This window comes from Pristis pectinata, chromosome 23 (assembly GCF_009764475.1).
Source record: "Pristis pectinata isolate sPriPec2 chromosome 23, sPriPec2.1.pri, whole genome shotgun sequence".
NCBI lineage: Eukaryota > Metazoa > Chordata > Chondrichthyes > Rhinopristiformes > Pristidae > Pristis > Pristis pectinata.
In genome coordinates this window covers 9,329,402-9,352,946 of record NC_067427.1, presented here as the reverse complement: position 1 = coordinate 9,352,946, position 23,545 = coordinate 9,329,402, and the positions used below count along the sequence as shown (strand labels likewise).

At 37.4% G+C, this 23,545-nt stretch overlaps 1 protein-coding gene across 1 annotated transcript in view; it reads left to right on the top strand.

The window, feature by feature from the left end:
* Positions 1 to 23,545, top strand: part of dab2ipb (DAB2 interacting protein b) — a 255,946-nt gene that overhangs the window by 154,676 nt on the left and 77,725 nt on the right. Inside the window, 1 exon segment of the mRNA XM_052036965.1 lies at positions 22,116 to 22,269. Within this exon segment, the coding sequence (XP_051892925.1) occupies positions 22,116 to 22,269 (154 nt within the window).

Below are 23,545 nucleotides of genomic sequence, written 5' to 3'. Positions count from 1 at the left end.
GAATGGCCAAGAATGTTGCTTATGAATGACCTCCCATTAAAAGATCAGCTTGTGTTGGGAGAAAAGAAATATTTGCTTCGATGATAGAATTGAATCTCTGGCCAGAAGTGTGCAACAAACTGATTACTGCAGTGATTAATAGTATTCATCATATTTAAATTAATATTATTACTACCCATTTGGAATTGGTGGCTCTTACGACATTAATGCTGTCTTGTATGCAGTGTTCATCGAGGCATATAGAGTTATACAGCAACAAAATAGGCCCTTCAACCCATCTTGTCCATGCTGACCAAGTTGCCTACTTAAGTTAGTCCCATTTGGATAGTGCTTATTGAATTCTAAAATACTATGGCTTCTTACTAGATTGTTACATCATAGAACTTTTTAATTGAGGAGAAGTTTTCAATTAAAAATCACAATGAATGAGGCACTTAAGATTGTTGGCTGCCCCAGTACATGAATCTTTGTGAATTTGATGAACAGAGACTTCACTATTGAGAGATCGTGAAGATGAAAAAGTAACGTCAACAACAAAAGCACTATTTCTGTTTTGTCAGTGCCAGCTGCTACCCATTTATTTTTCTGTTGTTCAAGGGAACCATAATATGTTTACAGTTTTAACAGTTCTATTTCTTGTACAGGAGTAAAATCACATGTAGAAAATGGTGGATCCATAGCAGGCAAATGTAGGTTGTGCCTACAAAATTACTCATACAACATGGTCTTTTTTCAGGGAGTCTGGAGCTAACTCCCCTCGTCTCCCCTGTGTCTGTCCAAGTAAACTAGCAGTGCCTGAGGGGTGACATCAACCAGCTTTTTTTAATGGCAAGTGGTGCTGGATGTATGAAGTTCCCTTGTGTGCTGGTGTTGAAATGTAGTTTCTTTGAACCTAATTCATGAAACATTCAAAATCTTTTTTTTTATTTCTCTTGGAAAAATTGGGATGGTTGATCAAAGTGGAAAGGGAGTGCAGGTGTATTGTAACGATACATCTCAGGGCTGTATCCACATGGAATCTACATTCAGAGAATGTACCTGTGTGATATCTATGTTGGAGAATGTCTTTAAAGTAGCCTTATCATTGTCTTATCTATATGATAAGGTGCTTCTTTTCACACTGCTGACATTTTGGATGTTTACTTCCACATTAATAATGACATCTGGTCAAGTTATGTAAAATTATTCTGCCATTGCTTTCTCTCAAATCGATTTTTTTTGCTGCATGATTGCTCTGGCATGACTGTTTCATTACTTTCTTGTTTGAACTAGATACTCTGGAAAGGCTTTTTTGAGATGGTTAAATATTAGCTATGTGTTAGAATTCAGGGAGGTTTCAAGCAGTGATCCTGTTAAAGGGTAGATTTGAAGACATAATGCACGGAATGTAGTACAGGCTGCAGAAGCTGAGCGTAGCTTTATTATGTATAGGAAATGTCCTCAAGCAAAATTCAATTTTTTATGGTATTCATAATTTTATATTATTATTCCACAGAGAAAGTTGGTCTTTAATTTTAAATGTGAAGGTTCTCGTTAATCTTTAAAAATTTGAAGCGTTTGAAGATTTGCATAGAAGAATTTTGTTCCTTTGCATGAGATTCTGAACCCTATTAGGTTAAAGTGAATGGCTTACTGCCTCAGATAAATTAGTGGACAAATGAATTTCAGCACATCTGTGCACTAATATTCACATAATGCAACTTCAATGTCTGTTGCTTCAGGTTCAGTAAGTTTGTTCCCATTTGGGTACAACTGTATTCATTTCACACATATAAAAACACTATTGTGCCTTAAGCTTGGCGTTTTTTTTTTCCTTTGTTCATTCTAAGCAGAAGCCAAGGGCATAAATTGAGTACAGACTTTTACAGGTTTTAGGATCTTCCTTTCTAATTCATTGCAAGGACAATGGTAGGTAGATTAGGAAACACTGGAATAGTGATGCGCTGTGCCTGGTAAGTGGAGGAGCAGCTCTAGAGTGCATTTTAAACGGCGCGCGTGCGTGCGCACACACACACACACACACACACACACACAGATATCACATAGTTTTTTTTACAAGGCCTTTGGTGTAGTCCTGTTAAGTGGGTTTATGGCCAAGATTAGACAATTTGGGATTAGGGGCAAAGAGTTGAAAGGATAGCAGTTTGTACTTGTGTAGCGCATTTAATATAGCTGAATGTTTCAAAGCAATTTTTTCAATGAATTTGGGTAAAACACCCGGTCCTGATGGGCATACAGTCGAATTTTTTAAATCCTTTTCTGATCTTCTTTCTCCCTGGTTAGGAAAAATTTTTTAAAGATGCCCTATCAGTGGGTAAACTACCACAATCCTTTATGAAGTTACTATCTCTTTAATTCTTAAAAAGGATAAAGATCCCACTGAATGTGCATCTTATAGACCCATTTCTCTATCAAATGTGGATTCCAAAATATTTTCCAAAATATTGGCTTCTAGATTGGAGAAGGTTCTTCCATGAATTCTCTCTGATGACCAGACAGGATTTATCCAGAATCGTTATTTGCATTTTAACATTAGGAGGTTAATGAATATTTTTTATATAAACCCCATCCAAAATTCCAGAATGTGTTATCTTATTAGATGCTGAAAAGGCATTTGATAGAGTTGAATGGGAATATTTATTTAATACATTTGAGAAATTTAATTTTAGTCCCAATCTTATATCTGCGATCAAATTGAATTATCATACACCTATGACTTCAATACTTATAATTAGAGATCCCCTCTGGTCAGGCTTTTTCGAGGTACTAGACAGGGTTGCCCTCTGAGTCCTTTATTATTTGATATTGCTTTGGAACCCTTGACAATTGCCCTTCAGGATTCTTTTAACATATTTGGTATCACTCATGGATGGGGGATTCATAAGGTATCTCAATATGCAGATGACTTGTTACTTTATATTTCTAACCTGGAGGACTCCATCCCTGCAGTATTATCACTGCTTGCTCGGTTTAGTGTTTTTTCTGGTTATAGATTAAATCTTAATAAGAGTGAACTCTTTCCATTAAATATACAAACCCCAATTTATAGGCAATTACCATTTAGATTAGTAACTGACCATTTTATGTATTTGGGTGTTAAGATTACCAAGAAGCATAAGGACCTGTTTAAAGTTAACTTGTCACCTTTAATTGATCACATTAAACAATTATTTACGAAATGGTCCCCATTATCTCTATCATTGATAGGCCGAATTAATGCGGCTAAAATGAATATTTTACCAAAATTTTATATCTATTTCGGGCGATTACAATTTTCAGCCCGAAACCTTTTTTTGACACTATTGATTCTAAAATTCTTTCATATATATGGCAGAATAAAAACCCAAGATTAAGTAAGAAATATTTACAAAAATTAAAAAAGGATGGTGGCATGGCTTTGCCTAACCTTAGATTATGTTACTGGGCAATTAATATCAGATATTTAATTTTTTGGGCACAAGATTTAGATGTAATTCAATGTCCCAAATGGGTATACCTTGAGTATGAATCAGTGCAAGGATTTTCATTAGTTTCTATTTTAGGACCCTTTTGCATGTACTAAATTGAGTAAACATATGACTAACCCAATAGTTAAACATACAACACTAATACGGTTTCAATTCCATAAATTCTTTGATTGAATAAATTTAACTTATCAAGCCCCATTCAATCTAATTTTTTCTTTCAACCATCCAGAATCGACTCAGCTTTTTCTTTATGGAAAATGAAGGGAATAACATGTTTCTGTGATTTATTCATTGATAACTGTTTTTTATCTTTTGAACAGTTGTCTAATAAATACAATTTGCCTTGATCACACTTTTTTTCGATACTTACAGATTAGAAATTTTTTAAAAGTTACTATGCCTTCTTTTCCGACTTCATATAAAATTGAAATTACAGAAAAAAATTTAGGCTTTAATCCCTATCAGAAGGGCTTGATAGCAATAATTTATGATCTAATTATGAAAATACATCCAGAGACACTTGATAAAATTAAGAATGAATGGGAAAGAGAACTCCAGATACTTTTACCCACAGAGACATGGAAGAAAATTCTTCAATTAGTTAATACATCTTCAATGTGTGCCAGACACTCTTTGATACAATTTAAGGTGGTTCACAGGATCCATATGTCGAAGGACAAGTTAGCCTGTTTTTTATCACCATATAAATCCTATATGTGATAGATGTAATTCAGAGGTGGCTTCCCTGACACACATGTTTTGGTCCTGTCCTCTTTTGGAAAAATATTGGAAAGACATTTTTTTTAACATTATTTCAACTGTATTAAATATTGATTTACAACCTCACCCAATCACTGCAATTTTTGGGCTACTAATGATGGAATCTTGCCACTTATCTGCTGCTGCTTGACGTACATGGATATCACATAGTTTTTTTTTGTACAAGGCCTTTGGTGCAGTTCTGTTCAGTGGGTTTATGGCCAAGATTAGACAATATGGGATTAGAGGCAAAGAGCTGAAATGATAGCAGTTTGTACTTGTGTAGCACATTTAATGTAGCTGAATGTTCCAAGACACTTAGCAAAAATATTATCACTATAAATTCTTTTAGGTTATGTCCACAATGAGAGTTAACAGGAGAGATGTGCAAAAGTTTCCAGATGTTGGTATTAAGGGCATCATGGAGGGGAGAGAGAAACATGGAGAAGTTAAAGGAAGAAATAAGTTTAACGGCAAGACAGCCATTAATGGGTGGAGTCATTAATAATTTGGGTTCACAAATAAGTTACTAAGTATTTGTAGGTGGTATTAAACTGAGGAATATAGCTCATTCTGAGAAGAATGAAAGCATATATAATTTGCAGACCAAACAGTCGGGTGGAGATTTCAGTGTCAACCTTACCATGAAGCATGTCCTTTATGAATGGGGTCCATGGGGACTTTCCAAGGTCACAGCCAGGCATTCCTGGTATTGGGTTGTTCGGGAGATCTCTAAGGAAATAAGTTTCATATGTGATTTCCTGCACTTTGTGCACCTGCAGTGCAGGGAATTGGCCGTGCATGCTACTGTGGGCTGAAGCCAAAATAGAGAAAGTCTTTTTGAGAATGGAGTTTGGGTGACCTCCCTTTTACATTAATGAGCGGCAGCAGGGTCCAGAAATGATACTGACCTGAGAAAGCTAAAAGTGGCTGTGTTCTAATCTCCATGTCAAATCTAGCAAGGCACATGTATAAGGTTGCAGGAGATCACAATGTTATTGAGGATATAGAAAGCAGTTTGAGCATTGACCTTTTAAAGAAGCGTTTCAGTTGAAATGGGCTAGTAAAACCTGCTTGTTCTGCAAACAAGAAAGAGCTGTTGTACTCCAAACATATCAGATTGAAAATCACACTGCAGGTGAATTTTTCATGCCCCACTGTTGTCACTGTCATTCTGATGTTACACCAGTTTTTAAAAAATTGTGAGAGTAAATGAGAATCCTGTCAAAGTCTGTGGTTGAACTTCTCGATGGGTGCCGGGACACTCAGAAATGTGTGTGATATTGTCAGATTCCAGATTGAGCCATTTTTTGAATACACCATGTTTCTTTTTGAAATTGTGTGAACAAATTTCTTGGCCAAGAATTTAATTCCAGTAATGTTAAATTGACTTCCAGTAATATTTCTGCTGCCTTGGTACAAGTTTAATTGCACTGACATTACAGGATTTTTAATTCTATAATTGCAAAAGTATTGCCAGGTTTTTGAAAGGATGTTCTGTACAAATCTCAATAGGGCAGCTCTGTATAAAACTTATGCTAATAAATCTTTCTGAGAAGTGCAACAGATTGAGTATTCCCAAACCATAATTAGCACTCATAGAATAAATGGACCTGGAGACCTTGATTTTTGATGATATAACATGATAGTACACTTCACTGGGCAGCAATAAGCAGGCATCAAATTAATGATTCCAGTCTTCAGAATAGTTCCAATAGATTTACAGTATCTGCATTTTTTTTTGCTTTTCAATTACTGCTTAATTTACTGCTACTCTCTCTCACAAGAATGCAGTTCTGGTGAAGAGTTATCAACTGAAACGTTAACTTCGTTTCTCACCCCCATAGATGCTGCCTGACCTGCTGAGTATTTCCAGCATTTACTATGTTTTTTTTTCCAGTCTTCAGAGAGCTTGTTTTAATACTATCTCATGATTTCTCATAAACTCTATTTGTTACTTTTCCTGCTGTCTTTTAATATTGTAGTTAGTTTTGGTATTGAGTGACAAAATTGGTCTCGTCAGGATCTGGTTGACTAAATTATTTCTAAAAATGGATTGATAAACAATCCAATTCTCTTGCAGCAACACAAAAAGCTAGAGGAACTCAGCAGTCAAGCAGCATCTATGCAGGGAAATGGACAGTTGATGTTTCGGGTTGAGACCCTTGTGCCTCCAATCAGATTAGCTTGTCTGTTGGCTTAATTCAACCAAATGATGACATAAATCATGTGTGTTCCAGTGGATTATTGCATGCAAATTTTGTTGTATCTGTTGATGTTTCTGTGTTTTCAGGCTAGCATTGAAACAAAGACAAGTTTTAATTTGCTCCTTTTAAAAGTGAGAGACATCTCCAAAGTCACAAGTAATGTTACTTTTTGGGCATGCACATTCTGCATACCAGCAAAAATAAGCATTTATCACATCTGCATTCCTACCTTTTCTCTTTCTTTTTGGTGGCATAGAATTCTTGTACTTCTGGTACTGTATTTACTGTTACAAAATCAAATTTCCATAATTTAGTTTAGTATGCACAGCTGTTCATGGCTCAGCTGGGGGGTGGGGGGGGGATCGTCAGCTGGGATACTAAGTGATCGATTAGCCACACTTTTAGTAACCCTATTTTCAATTGGATCCTAACAGGAAAACTGCTTAAATTGTTAAAGCTGCATTTGCCTATATTAATTTTATGCCAATAGCATTCTTATGAAACCACAGAAAACTGGCTGCAAACTTCTCAGCACTGGGATTTAGCTCTTCAGTAATAGCCTCCTGATTTCAGACAGCAGTATTAATATAAAGATGGCAATATTATTGCATTTTGCTTTCTACTGAAAAATATATTTAACTGGACAATTCCACTTAAGTACCAATTACAAATTAAAACCTTCAAGATAAAATTCAGCTGAACATAATGACCTTAACTGAGTTTTCTGTCTTCCTGTCCCTTAGCACTAATCCACTCTACTCAGCCCCACCCCCAATAGCCTTTACCTTTGTGTTTTCAAGGTTGCTTCAAGCCAGATCATGAACCAAAGAAATTAAATTTAATTTAGTTACTGCTCAGCATGCTGGCTCACTTTTTAATTTACAGTTTAAATCCAGTGGAGATTTAGATGAAGCGTTGATATAAGTGGCATTGTAACCACCTACTTAGCAGTTTTGTGCAAAATCTGTGGGGAGAGTATTGGAAATTTTTTTACCTGAAAACTAGAACTGAATAAATAACTGCAAGTTTTTTTGTATTTTCTTTATACATGATTCTAGTTCTCCCTTGAAAAAGAATGTTTTTGGATTGAATCAAAGAGCCAGAGTTCTCTTTGTTAACTTTACAAAACTTGTGTTGTAACCACTCCTGAGTTTTCAAACCTGCAAGCCTTGAGGTTAGTCACAATTTTGTCTCCCAGAGATGCTTAGTCTTGCTGTCTTTTTTTCCCACCTGGGCCTGTAGGGCTGGTTGGAAGTGAATGCTGATTGTTAGTGAAGACTAACTTAATGCCAGCTAGTTAGTGATAGGAGTTACCACAGATCCAAGATCATCTCCATTCTCCTAACCTCATCCAGAATTGTTAAAATTATAGGGTATTTTCAAACTTGAGAAAAATTGCAACTTTATGCATTGATAACAACTTAAAAATTATTTTTGTTTATGCAAATTATTTTTTAAAATCACAACTTTGGGAAGGGCCTTCAACATAAAGTCATGGCTTTTGCAAAGCAGCAATATTGAATCTGGGACATGGCGTAAGCTGTTCAATGCTCTCACAGTCTACTGCAGCTTTGCAAAGACTTGAATGCTGCTACTTCAGTAGTTTTGACAAGAGGAATGTGGGGAAGTAGAATATTTATTGTTGGTTTAGTTCTTAAAACTTCCACTGGAAATCTCTGTTTGATTTGGCTGTAAAGGAAAAAGACTACATTTGGATGTAGAAGAGTAACTGATCTTCCTTTAAATTGTCAGTTGAACTTGCAAGATGTTCACTTTAGCTGTAGTGAGATAACCATACAGAAAATTCTTCACAGACATTATTTTGGGGTACAGTTGTTATAATCGTCTTTTTTGTTCTCAAGCAGTTACTTCATATTTTGCACAGAGTACTGTGAGGGCCGCAGTGTGCTGGATAATTAAAACGTAATCAATTTATGATTAGTTAATTTTTAAAATATGTTATGATTATTTGAAAGACTTTGCATACACTTATAAAGCAATATAACCTTTGAAACAGTTGACTACACCACCTTTTCCAATTTTTTCTTCAGGATTATTCAGTTTGGTGGGGTCACACTTAACTAATTCCATTGTTATCTTCCCAAATGTAGCAAGAGGATTAGTTGCAATGGCCTTGTTTCATAAGCCCAAATCATTGCTTCTGGCATCACACACCCCCACCCCGCCAAGATCTATCTATCCTAGCCCCCAGTATTTCACACCTATGAGCTACACTTCGGCAATCCTGTTCCAAGAACATAGCAGTAGTTTCCATATGTATGCCGTTGATGCCCAGCTTTCCCTCACCACTGTCTCCATATTGTCAGTCCATCTGACCAAAGGCCACACTGGAAGAGCAAAATATTTCTTCCAAGTGAAACATTGGGAAGGCTGAAGCCAATTTAAAAATAATAAAAGCACAAAACACTGGGGATACTCAGCAGGTCAAGCAGCATGTATAGAGGGAGAAACAGAAAACCTCAGCTTCCCTCTCCACTGGTGTTGTTGATTTACTGAATATTTCCACCGTTTTGTGCTTTTTTTTCAGATTTCTAACAGCTGTAGTGTGTTTTGGTTCTCAGTCAGCTGTTCGATCCCTGCAACCCACTCCGAATCCTAACCACTGAATCTGTTTCTCCCCTGGGCAACTATCCAAAACTCAACCAAACTGACATTGATGTCATGTTTGATCCTACAAGGATCAGTGTGATCACTGAGACTGCCACCCAATGCACCTTTGTAATGTTGCCAGACAATTCAATGCGCTCCTGTCAAGTGTCCCTCAAACTACTCTCTGAAAACTTGCGATTGTTCAAAGCTCTGCAGTTTGGGTCCTAATTTGCCCCTAATCCTGATCAGTCCTCACCCTTTACTTGCTGTACAATGTTTTTCATTGTAACATGTTGCCATCAGCGCTGAGTTTCTGCAGTTGGACTTCAAGACAATATATGTGCCAGCTGTTTGAATGTTAAGCTGAAATATAAAAATATCTTTTAGTAATTGTATGAGCATCTGAGCGATATGATGTTGTTTGTGGTGTTCTCGGAAAATGACCATGCATCTTGCTTAATGTTTCAGTGTAATGATTAATCTAACCACTCTAGAGAGAGTTGGATGGACACACATTCCGGAGTTTTAATTAATTGCCTTTGGAGTCAAAGGGGCATTTTGCTCCATCGTTAATGGGAGTATACAAGTTTTGGTGGCCTCAATTGCCTATTTTCATTATCCTAATACTAAACTAGAATGAATCCAGAGCATTACAGCTGGAATATTATATCATTCTTACAAGCCAACAGATATTATTTCATTAACTGCCTTGTAATTGATTAGGTTTACTTGTCACTATTCTAAAATAATTATTTGGAAAAGACAGCAAATTGCGATGCAGTAATGGTGTAAATAAATATCCGGTCCACTTGATTAACTTGTATAATCAAAAAAAATACTGGTTCTTAAGCAAAATAAATTTCTCAACATATCTGTTTTTATTTCTAAATTAATGTTTCCAGAAATAATAGCATGTATTAAGGGGCCAATGGATGGACATGGGTATCTTAAAATCCAAACTGTAGAGAAACATTAAGTCCCGAAATACCAGAGATCATTTTGGGAATCTTATTGTTCTGGCTGCTTCATTTCATACACAGCTGATAAATGAGCTGGTGAGGGTGCTGAATTTTCTTTTAACAGAGATGGATGAGAATGAAAGGTTGTCACTCGGGAATGTTAATTCTGTTTCTCTTTCTATAGATGCTGCCAGACCTGCGGAGTATTTCAAGCATTTACTGATTTCTTTCTTCTTTTAGATGGGTTGAAATGCTTGACAGAGATGATTAAATTTTTGACATTTGCAGCTTGTGTTTTCACTTCAGTAGCCTAGAATTCCCTTTTGTAGAAACTTCAATCTTTTTTGGCATTCTTGTCCATTTCATAGACACAACTTGACTCCATCAAAGATTTCTGTTGCTTAAGCTGGTTAGTCAAACTCTGAATGCGGAAACAAAAACAGCTCCCGCAGATGTGTCTGCATCTTGGTTATAGTTTATCTCTGTATCAAACTGCTGATTTCTAAAGTATTTGTTCCTTTGACAACTCTGTCTGCACCCTATCAACAACGTTCCCTCTACTTTCTCCACCACCACCTCTCTGCAACTTAAAGTAAGCTTGTCCTCTCTTTTTTTGCAGTTCTGATGTAGGGTACTTAACCTGATTCTCTTTCTCTCCCCACTGATGCTGCCTGACCTGCTGTGCACTTCCAGCATTCACTATTTTGTTTCAGATTTCCAGCATCTGCAGTTTTATGCTTGGCTGTTAAGTTTTGATAGGTTTAGTCTGAAGAGATTGTTTCCACATCACAACTACTCCCATACAGATTTTTAAAACTTCTGTATTCAGTCCCTGTTGCTGGATCCATGTGTATATGAGATTCCTGATAGTGATTAACTTGTTAAAATTTGCCAAGCAGAGATGGCTTTCCCCCAACACCCTAGTTAGCCAGTGGGAGTTTATTGCTGTTGATTGCAAGAAGGCATGGTACACATCAGTGCTTTGGCTAAAGATTGCATAGAGCTCTGTAGTATTTATTTGGATTGTATAGTTGAGGAGTAAGGATGTTTTTTTGCTTGGTGCTCATGCTGCATCGGTGACCCTTGACTCTAAAGCTGTTCCCAATCTATTCACATGCTTTGCACTTCAGTGAATAATACCCTTCAGTCTATTGGGTGTTACTTCCATGCCAATGGTAATACTTGGCTTCAAGTCAGGTATTGTTCACATGTTGGGCAGCAGGATTGTGCTGGTGTCTATGCGTCAAAGGCTGTTTCCAGTGACTGTTGGTTTCTTTGCCTTTTTCCCATGAATCACAACTGGAGTGAAATGTCAGCAAGAATGTGCTTCGTTGAATGTAATATTAAATTTTATGTTCAGCCAGGGATAAAATAGAGGATATATTATAAGTTACAAAGTCTACTTTCGAAGGCTAAAATATGAATGAAGATTGAGCATAGTTTGAGGTTAATCCTAATTGATCTTTTTTCATATACAATCAATATTTGATTATGACAATTAGAACTCAATACTATCTGAGTTCTAATTGTCATCATCAAATATCTAATCCACCTGGAACATAGAACAGTACAGCACAGGGACAATGTTGTGGCAAGTTAACTAAACTAGTAATTAAATGTCAAACTAAATTAATCCCTTCTGCCTACATGATGTCCATATCTCTCCATCCTCTGCACATTCATGTACCTATCTAAGAGCCTCTTAAAATGCCCCTATCATATTTACCTCCACCACCACCCCTGGCAGTGCATTCCAGGCATCCACCACACTCTGTGTAAAAAAAAACTTGGACCGCATATCTCCTTTGAACTTGTCCTCTCTCAGCTTAAATGCATGCCCTTTAGCATTAGACATTTCAACACTTGGAAAAAAGATACCAGCCGTCTACTCTGTGTCTGCCTCTCGTAATCTTATAAACCTCTATCAGGTCTCCCCTCTGCCTCTGCCGCTCCAGAGAAAACAATCCAAGTTTGTCCAACCTCTCCTTATAGCAAATGCCCTCTAATCCAGGCAGCATCCTGGTAAATCTCTTCTGCACCTTCTCCAAAGCTTCCACATCCAAAGCAACCAGAACTGAATGCAATTCTCCCGATGCGACCTAACTGGAGTTTTATAAAGCTGCAGCATAACTTCCCGACGATTTAACTTCCTGACTCTTGAACTCAATGCCTCAACTAATAAAGGCAAGCATGCCATACTACTTTACCAACCCAACAACCTGTGCAGTCACTTTCAGGGAGCTATGGACTTCGACTCCAAGGTCCTTCTGTACATCAACACTGTTATGGGTCTTGCCATTAACAGTGTACTGTCCCTTTACATTTGATCTCCCAAAGTGCAACACCTTGCATTTGGCTGGATTAAACTACATCTGCCATTTTGCTGCCCATATCTGCAACAGATCTATATCCCGCTCTATCCACAGCACTGCCAATCTTTGAATTGTCTGCGAACTTACTAACCCACCCATCCATATTTTTATCCAGGTCACTTTTTTTTAAACATATCACAAACAGCAAAGGTCCCAGTACAGATCCCTACAGAACACCACTACCCACAGACCTCCAGCGAGAATAAGCCCCATCCGTCACTACCCTCTGTTTTCTATGGGCAAGCCAATTCTGAATCCAAATGGCCAAGTCACCATGGATCCCATGCATCTTGCATCTTAATCTTCAAGATGAAGACCTGTGTATACATTTCCCTAATACCAATACGTACTATGCATAACCCTCATTTAATGATTCTTTAAAGATCTTAATTTACTCGAGAATCTGTTGTCAGATTTCAGGTTTCTTTACATGAAGGAACAATATTGGAAATGCAGATCAGCACGGGGTTGGCTTCAGTCTACCACTGGCTATTCATTACTTCTGCTTTCCCAACTTTTTTAAGTATCATCTCTCCTTCCTCTCAGGGTCAGGTCTCGGACAGCTCAAAATGACTGGCATTGAAGTAATTAAAAGGGGAAGCTGAGTCATGTGAGGCTGGCTGGAACGTATTTGGTCGTGTAGAAGAAACTTTCTGTCTAGTGCGCAGGTCTGAGTCTGTAGGGCTTCATGTTCACATTGGGTGTCTGATGCAGGAAGATCTTCTGTCTCCAGCACCAATATAACTTACTTTGAACACAATATTTGTTTAAAAAAGTGAATGTTCAGAAAGTTTGGCCAAAAAGAGAATTTGGCTTGAATATTCTTAGTGAAATGTAATTACATGCTACTTGGTAGAATAGTAATTTACACCAAGGAAAAATAAAAATAGTAATATGCATGTGTAACATCACTTGGCAGTTGGCAAAACTTGTTGAATTAATTTTAAGCTGCATAAGAATGTATGATCTCACTTGCACTGAATAAATAATACCTGTGTTCTAGGGGTTCTTTCATTCACCTGAATAACCACCAGTTTGCACCGGCTGCATCCATGTTATTGGCCTTGTGAAAGGACAGCAGTATCCCTGTCATGAGTGAAATACTGCATTCCATATTTAAATACCCTTTGATAAATGCTGTATGTTATTGCACTATACATGTATAATAGATTAAAATAAGGGAACAATGTGTGGGAAAAGTACTCTTTGATTTTTATAGAGGAACTTAAGACATCGAAATCCATTGTATCTTTTTTATTAGAATGATTGGGAACCTTGTCTGATGGGATTTTATCTACAAAAGAATTGGAACCCCAAATCCAATGTACCAGAAATGATTGCCTCAATTCCATCTATAGTATGTCACTATTGGTCTGGCTAGGACCTTTAAGTTGGTTAGATCTGGTCTCTGCATGGATTACTTTCAGTGAAGTTGCTGCGAAGTATATGGGTTTGTTTCCTATCAATGATACTCTCCAGTGTCCTAGTAAGGGAGCAGTACCTTGCTTATTAGTTCCAATGCAAGTTAGAAAAAACCAAGATGACAAAAGAATGTCATCAGATTCTTGCAAGAGTGTTTATTTTGTGTATGAAAGAGGGTGCCACATGATACTGAAAAATATTCCTCTTATAAATTTCATTATCCTTCTATTATTTTGGAGTAAATAGGTTGCTCCATGTTATTGAACTGTGTTTAAAGCCATAACTTATACTGAACATGTGTTTATAATTAAGAGAGACAGACCTCCTTTAGTTTGGAAGTTGATACATGTCACTCTGAAATATGAATGTAGTTCCTTGCGTTTAAATCAGTTTGCAATTGGTATTATTTTTGCTATTCATAACCCCGAGTCTTACCATTTCCTGTGTTGATATGATTAAGATTATTTGTTGTAAGACCAGACCTTTGGGAGGAAAAGCATTGTTACCTGTGTATATTATGTATATCCTTTGCTTTTTGTTGGTTCAGAAATCAATTGGGGGAAAAAAAAGAGGGAAAAGTTTCACTCCCCACTGCTGCTAGTTTTGTACTTAACAACTTGGTTGCATCTGTCTGGGTGTAAAATTAAAACCTGACTTGATCATTGCCAATCCAAGCCTGACTGAACTTGTGAACAAATATGTGTTTCAATAGCTGATGTAACCTTGAGGCATTTTCAAAAGAGTCAAAAAAAAATGCTGCACATACATGACCATTGATCAAGAACAGCAGACGTGTGTAGTAATACTAAGCAGATCATCCTGACCTAGATCGCATACTCAACAAGGCGAGCATGGCACAACAGGACCCAAACCCGAATGTGTAATTTGAACATATACACCGGTTGTGATCGGCACGTGGCACAATTAGTTGGTCCTGTTGGACTCAGATCAAGGCAGTAGCTCCATAGCATCCTCATGTTAACCAACATTCCAGATCTAACTCTTTGTTTATAATCAGTTGCCATTTCATTTGTATTGGAAGGGGGAATCATTTGTTAATGTAACATTTTTGGCAATATATTAGTGCTGGAACCAACATCATTTGCAGTCAAGTTCATTTTAAATATTTTTTTAAAACAGAAGATAGTTATTGCATATGTACTGTGATTAGTATTAAAATTCTAAGTGATTCAAGCCATGTTTCTGTAGCAATTGTGCATAAGATAATTTTAAGTATGTACTTATCAAGTTTCACTGTTAGGAAGAAGCTGAGTCCAGGGAGAGGCAGGTGACACTTGGCCAGTTTAGCTTATCCATTTATAAATAACTAATGGATTACTCCAGCTCTTTTTTTAAATTATTACCCACTTCAAGACCAGTTGAAATATTGACTACATTTTGAATGGAAAAATAATTCTGATTATCAGTCCTAAAACCAGACATCTTGGTCAGCGTGGTTGAGTTGGGCCAAAAGGCCTGTTTCTATGCTGTATAACTCTGACATATTTACACTTCTATTCGATTCAGTTTTAGAATTTGATACAAATGTGATATACATAGTCTGGTACCTGCTCTTAAGATTATCCACAGAATTCTGTGTTATGATTTATATATGTAACTGAAGTATCCTATGTGGCCTTGTGTTTGGGGGAAAATTGAGAATATTATCTTTTAAACAATCTTGTCAGATGAAAAATGTTAGTATTTTCTTCATTAACATTGACACAATTTATGGGACCTGCACTCTTAAGATTGTATTTTTTGGGACATTTCAATCCAATTCTTTCCCATGTTCAAATACCTCATTCTTATATAGAATTTTAATCCAGATTTTATGGTAATCTTCCAGTAATTGATGAATATTTCAAATTTCAAAATATTTCAAATATTCTGAAGTATATTTATAGCATTCACCCTTTTGCTGATAAGTCTCTTCCAGAACTTATAGGCAATTATATATGTACTGCTGCCAGTAAAACATTCATTTAGTTGTTTTGTTAGATGCCACAAAAGCTTAATGGTCAATTTGTGTGTTTACTTTTGGATTCTCTCATTTATTTGCACATATCCCTCATTAAGAAAGCTTCCATACTGTCTACAACTATTCAGCCTCCTAATAGATCAGATATTCTAAACTGATGGTAATTTGTCCAAAAAATACCTTTCCTCATTCTATTTGAGAGGAATAAATTTAGAAAATTGCACACTTGTACATTATGAACTTCTGAGCTCTTTATAATTAGGGAACTGTTCTGATTTCATTCAGTGTATGGCTAATTATATTGGCTGGCATTGTGTGAATGCAGTGGAAGCATAATAAATATGGATCTCTATACTTACCACCTACGTATAAACAAATACTCAAAATTAGGTGGACAAAATCCAAGGAGACGGCATTAGGATGGATGACGAAAGAATAGGTTTTAAGAAGTATCTGAATGGAAGAACTTTAATGTGGAGTTCTGAATCTCAGGTTCCTGACAACTAGATGTAGCTGACAGTGTACAGGTGAAAGAAGAGGATGATGTGGAGGAGTGGAATGGAAGAATTCTCGGAGGGTCATTGAGCTGAGCTATGCAAGACCATTACGGATTGGAGAATGGGGATGAGAATTATAAAGGTGAGGTGCTCTTGGAGTGGGACCATGAGATGGTTGACCAGTACGGTGCAAATTAGGATACAAGAAGCTGTTTTCAATGATTTGCAGAGTGAAGGTGGGAGTTAGGCCAGGAAAGCATTGGAACAGTTGAATCTTGAGTAGTAAAAGAATGAATGGGGGCGTGGAATTCAGCAGTAGGAGCGTTGGAGCAAAGATATTTGCCTGACATTTGTTAGATCACTAGCTCAAGGAATATTTTTTACTTCATCTTCCCAATGCAACCCCTTCCCCCTCCCCGACCACATCTGTCAGTATCTAGAGGCAAGTTGCATTCCTATACTACCGTTGCTGAAATACAGTTCTGTTACCAATTACTGAGATCTGAGCACAAGCAAAGCTCCGATTATTGTTCCTTTTGAAACAGTGTTGCTGCTCTTCCTGCCTGTTGGTCACAATGTAGGGAACTGCATGTACACAGCTGCATCCTCCCTCTCCCAGACACAAACTGGTGTGCCTGGTTTCCATGAGCACGATTACTTGAAGTCTTGCCTTCATTTGCAAGTGGCCACATTAAGTCACACTATAAGAAAATAAAATCTCTAAACTCATTCTTGAACCAAAATAAAATCATATATTTATTGCAATCAAAGCAGCATTAGGTTAGAGAAATTTTGATCTATTGTGCTAAGAGTCCAAACCAGAAGTCAAATAATGTAGTTGAACTATTTTATTTCAATGCAAGCTGACAAAATCAACACACTTTCCATTTGATTTAGCCGTGTAGTTTGAACAAAAGGATTTTGGTGTAATTTTGTAAGATTGGTTACAGTTTTTTTTTCCTGAGTATTCTTGTTTTTTGAGCTGGTCCAGTTTCCTTCCAGGAAAGCGGGAGAGGTGGGGGAGAGGGACAGGAAGAATTGTCAGGCTGAGGTAGCCCATGCTGGAAGCTGAACAAATGTTAGCATTTGCTTTGAGTTGGTCCGCCTGCCTGACTACAGGGAAGCCAATCAAAATAAATGTGCCAGTCAAGCTGCCAGCTGAACTGTTTACTTGTACTGTTCCATTCACGGCTGCCCACGTAGAGAAGGTTGGGCTCAAGGTTGCTAGGACACTATTACTTTTCCATATAGGCAGGTACAAGCAGTTATCATTCATTCAGCTGTTGGAAGTCATGGCCTTTTACTGCCTATGCTTTATTTTGGAATGTAATTATTTGAACCACCGGCAACAGCAACAACAGCCCTATGCTGCTTCTGTAAGTATGTCACATCTTTAATGCAAACACTTTTAATGATAGTGCCAGGAATTAAACGGCTTTGGTGTTTTAGTCTGTGAGCCAAGTTTATAATTTTATAAGGATACCCATTTCCTGTTAGCTGTTTAGTTGACGTCCAGGATTTTTTGCTGTTCTGTTCAGAATTGATAAAAGGTATAATCAAATAATACTGCCTGTAAGTAAGTGATTTCTGCTAATGGGTGAGCAAATAATGATTTTAAAAAGGTTGGTCTCTGCTCTAGAATAATAGTTTAAGGATTGCTGAAAAGTAGTACAAACTTAGCTATTTATCAATAAAATATACTTTGAGCTTGTGTTTTCTGTTACTTTTTGTGCCTAAAATTCTGATCGGTTGACTTATGTTGAGGTAGATGAGACTGAATTCAGCCACAGTTTTTTTTCAATTACATATTTTTAGATAACTGACCTCTGTTTAAAATTACAATCTTTACAATAGAGAACAACAGCAGGAAAAGTAAGTATTTGTGCTGTGTAATGTTCCCTGTACAGATGCACGTCTAAAGGATAATGCTGGGAAACATATTTTACAAATGGAAAACAGGATTTAGTCATGTGCCAGCTGGAATGTAATGGCAGTTTTACTTGGGCGGTAACCTATTTGTTTTCCCAAATACTTTTTGAGAAATGGCTGGTATTTCACATCACAAGAGATCAAGATCTGTGTAAATAAAAAGGTTTGAGTTTGATGGCAGCTCTAGAAATTGGAGCTGATTAGCTCTCATCTGATGAACAGGCACATTTTCATGTGATAATGACAGGTCTTTAAAATGTACTACTGAAATGACATTCAATTCTGTATAATATTGATAAGTTTTTCAAGCGATCCATTTAGCTCTGGATTTGCAGTGCCAAAATAGTAGCTATTTAGTTTGGTGAGTCTGCCAATTACAAAATATTGAACCCCACACAAAGACTTGCCCACCATTTAATATGGTAGCTGAGGCAGTAATTCACATGAGTATTTCTGTGAAAGAATAAACAAAGCTACTCTTTACTAAAAGGAATGACCTCCATTGTGAATCCAGCTTGTCTATTAGGGGGATTCATTTTTTTATACCCAGGGCTAGACAATTAAATTAATCTGCAGATAATAAATATAATCGCAGTGTGCATGTCCTTGCCCCTACCATTTTGTCAAGAAAACTGTTACTGCAAAGTGCATGAAAGGGATTATCCCAGCTAGGAGTGCATTTAGTGAAATGGGCTTTTCAAGTCATTGACTCACCATGAGTTGATTTTCTTTTCATTAGCAGTAACAGTGTCATGACTTTGACCAACTTGTGGAACAAAGGACTGACAAAAGGGAGAGACAATTTTCACCCTGGTATCTAATGTATGCACGAAAGTATTTTAAAAGACTAGCTTTTTTGAGATTATGTTTACTAAGTTTACATTGCTAATACTTTCTACAGAAGCGAAGCGCTACAGTCCAATCCAATAACATGGTTTATTGTGCAAAACATGTTCAGATGGGAAGAATATTGAAATGTTCACTGCCCCATCTTTTTCTTAATTTAAGCATGATTTCTTTTTTAGAAATGGACTTGTTTTTCTATGCATTACGATCGATGTAGGTTGTGAAACATAGGAAGCAAGGTTACATGCATTATAGCACCAATCAGAAGCATAATTGCCTTCTGCTAGTGGTTCGAAGAGAACTGCTGGCTAGATCCTTTCGTGGTTCGGCTAGATCCTTTCGTGGTTCGGCACGATCTTAATTTCCATTGTGCTGTGGAAATCAGAAATGCAGTAGAGGTCCAATGTCAGCACATCCAACTTCCCACTGGTGATGGCACTTGAGTGCTCAGGGCAGAACTTAGTCCGCCTGGCTTCACTTCATACCCGGTCCCTAAAGGTTTTCACCAGATTGAAGTGCAGCCCATCTGTTTGAATGGGGTCACCAGCCTGATTAAATTGCAAAGCGCAAGAAAGCGTTAATTTAATTAATATTAATGATTTCAATTTTATTGGATAATTTGGTTTTAAATTTAAAAAAAATAATTTAAGTTTATCCCAACTGTTTTAAGCACTCTGATTTTTAGATACTTAGAAACAGTTAAAAGGGCCTTTGACTGCATGATCTAATAAAAGCCAACAGCATGGTCCAGTGTGCGGCTTGGGATCCGTTGGTTGTGGACCAATTTATGTTGTGGGGCAGCAAAAGTTTAGAACGCCATTGGTGTCGAACATGAGGCATGGATTGAGTTTATCATTATGCATCTCATTGTATTTTCATAAACTCCTATGTGTCTAAACATCATGCCTTGCTTTACAGTAAAAGATTACTTTATCACTCAAAGATTGTTTTAAACTTTCCACTGAACATTAAATCCTTCCTGAGAGGGCAAGCAGCAGCCCGCTTTCCAAGCCTTTGAAGTTGTTTCTTTTGACTTGGTAATGGAGAGATGGGTAGGAGCAGTTGGGAAGCCTTGAATTTGATGTTTCTTTGCTGCCTTTGAGACAGTTATATATTGAGTGTCACCATCCCCTGAGGTTATGGGTGAAATGTGAAATCGACATGAGAAATCATTCTCCTGCATAGAACGTGGAGAGAAGCTGGAGGCTTTGCAGAGTCCAGAATAGGTTTTGATACTGAGTTGGATCTGGCTGATATTTCAAACTTAATTAGCTGAGACAGTTAATTAAAATAACAAACAATTTTGTGCTTTAGTGTAAACTGAAAGCAGCTGATCAAAAAGACACTTTCATTAGGCCAAGTTGAGCAAAACAGTGGGCTTTCAGGAATGAAAACATTTTCCAGTGAAGATGGATGTAGACATGATTTTCTTTTTGCCAATAACAAGTTACATCAATCACACTGAAACTACAGTGATGATTCTATAAGCATCTCAACTAGAAAATGTGATCTCAACTGTTTAATTCACTCCATCTGCAGCAGATTCCTTCCAGTCATATTTGTAATATTTGTGTGTAGATTGGATTTCAACTTATTGATTAGAATGTCAAGAATTTCTGACCAACAATTTTGTGTGAAGTGTTGATCAGACAGGATGACGTAGGTTTTAACACTGTGTACATGGGTACATTTAGCAATGCTATGAATCCAACAGGGAAATCACCATCTAAGGAAACAAGACCACACAGGCTACAGCAAAGTAGCACATTTTTTTTTGGCTCTGCTGACTTTAAGCAGAGCTTCCTGCTGGAATGGCTGAACTTTTTCAATGTAGTTTTAAATACATTCATGTACAATTGCTGACCTGAATACAATACCCGTATGTGGAATTCAGCCATATTAATATTACCTGGCAAGTATAATGTGCAATACTCATCAAGATGGCCTTTTATATTCAGTGTTATTTTTAATTATAATTATCTTGTTAAAAAAAATTAGGTACAAATCAGACAATGCAGCAATGTACAAGAATGGAACCTCACTTTGAATCAATTTAGTTTGTCTTCCATTCCTCTTGTGAATTTATCACGACATCCCGCGCAGAATTGCCTTATTCACTATTAAAATTCTTTTACATACTAAATTGCAAGTGGCATTCCAAACTTGCAATGCATTGATAATGATTGCCAGAGTTGTTTGAATATGAAAAGCTATTACAGCTGAGACCCCTCCTATCCTACCTTGCCAGCCATTCTTCATCAGTGATCATCATGGCAAGGAGCTCTGGATAACCTTGCTTTCTTTTCCTAGCCAAGGGTCACCAAGATGTCGAGTTGGTTAATTCAACACCTGTTTAATAGCCTTTTGATATTCGTTGCAAAGGGTCTGTGCCTGAACATAGTTTATGCTCTTCAGCAGAACAGCCACAGAGAAAACATTCAGGAAAAATCACAGCATAGTTCCCATTATCAGCTTCCTTACGTGTCAGATTCCAGCACTTTCAGCCTTTGTGTCCCTGCTTATCACCCTCCAGCCTCTATCTCCATCTTCACCCTCCCCTCCCCACCTGGCTCCGTCTCCCTTTTTTTCACCATGCCTGTTTCTACCTATCACCCACCTGCCTCCGTCTCCCAACTGCAGCCCTCGTCCTCCCCCCACCAGGCTCCTTCTGCCCTTCATTCCTCACTCGTCCTCAGTTCGCCTGTCACCTACTGGCCCCTGTCTCATCTCCATCCCCTACTTCCCCTTCTCATTATACTGGTTATCTCCCCTCCCCATTCTCAGTCCTGATGCAGGATCTCGACCTGAAATGTTGACAGTTTCTCTCCCCCTCCCCTGCAGATGCTGCTTAACCTACAGAGTTCCTCCAGCAGTTTGTTTTTTTGATCCAGATTCCAGCATCTGCAGTCCCTTGTGTCTCTAGTTTTTTTTTGTAAATCCACATTACATGTTTTGTACAGAAATGTGTTGGCTGGTTTGTGATGTATAATCGCTACATTTATTTCACAACAATTATTTTATGAGAGACTTTATTTCTGATGTGCCCTTTGTTTGATATTTCTGCAGATCACGTCTGATGCCGAGGTTGAAAGAATCACGTTCTCACGAGTCTTTGCTCAGTCCCAGTAGTGCTGTAGAGGCACTGGATCTCAGTATGGAGGAAGAAGTGACAATTAAATCTGTACACAGCAGCATTCTGGGACAAGATTACTGTTTTGAAGTAAGATGTTAAGCTCTACAAGCAGCATTTGCACTTCTTGAGAGTTGGTCTTTGCATAGCAATAGAAGATGGCCTAATGGCTTGGCTTGGCTTATCTGAATGAAAAGCAAAATCATAGCACTTTTAACATAAAAACTTGGCTTTGAAAATATGAAGGAATGGATGCTGGGTCAGGCTGCAAGTGTTTAGAGGAGATTGAAAGTTTGGTTGAAAAGTTAGATTGAAGTGCTCTTTTGAAGGTAGAGTTGGGTGAAGTTCAGTAGTGCATTTTGGCATTCCAGAGACTGAAACTGAAAAGGTAGAAATCTCTGCTGTCAGCAGAGTGACGGAGCAATATACACCGAAGGCCATAGCTTGTCCATGATTAAAAAAGTTTGAGAATATAGAGTGAGGTATGGCTATGTAGGTATTTGAGAAGAGGAAAATGATAATACTGATTGTGTTTGAAGTGATAAAGTTTGAAGATCACAAACTTTGGGGTGGGGAATGAGTTTTGATTCTTTAAGAAAATTGTTATACTATTGATGATGCTTTGTCGGTGATGGTAAGGTATAGCAGCCAGTTCAAAAATATACCACTGCAGATAAGATGTGAAAAGATCTCAGTGCAACTAAGGAGTGTTGCTTCTTCTGTGAACAAGGGCCCTCTTACAGAATCTTTAATGATTTTATTGTGAAGCGACTGCAAACCATCAGGTGTAATTTCCCAGTACTTCCCACTTTCGAACATGAAACTTAAAAATCCAACAGTTAGCAAAATTGACATTCAACCTAATTCAAAAGTGCATTTTCATGGGAGACTGATTTCTAATTACTGTTTAGCTCTTAATCTCTAACTTTTTACTGCTGTGCAGCTTTGTTAACCATTCAGCCTCATGAAGGGTTAAAGAGTTTCCAGCTGTTCTTTTTCCAAATAATAAATATCAAGAATAATTCAAATGTAGAAATAAAGCTGCAGGACAGAAATTACTGGATGGAAATTTAACGAATTCATGCAATGTTCCTCTGGCTGCAATGTTAGAAATGCTTTCCAGTAAACTCCTCCATTGAAGTATCAGCAGATAAGCAAAACAACATGTTGAGTGCTCTTCCACTGACATCAGAATCAGTCATTTATAGGCCTGTATCTTTTGCTATAGTCAAGTTGTAAATAGAATTTCTTGTAGTTTCTAATGATGATTAATATTTAGCTGTTGTGCTGGATGGAATACCAGCTTATGACAAGTGCGTGTTAATGTAGTCTGCATTGAGGAGAGTGGCAGATGGAATGTTGGTGT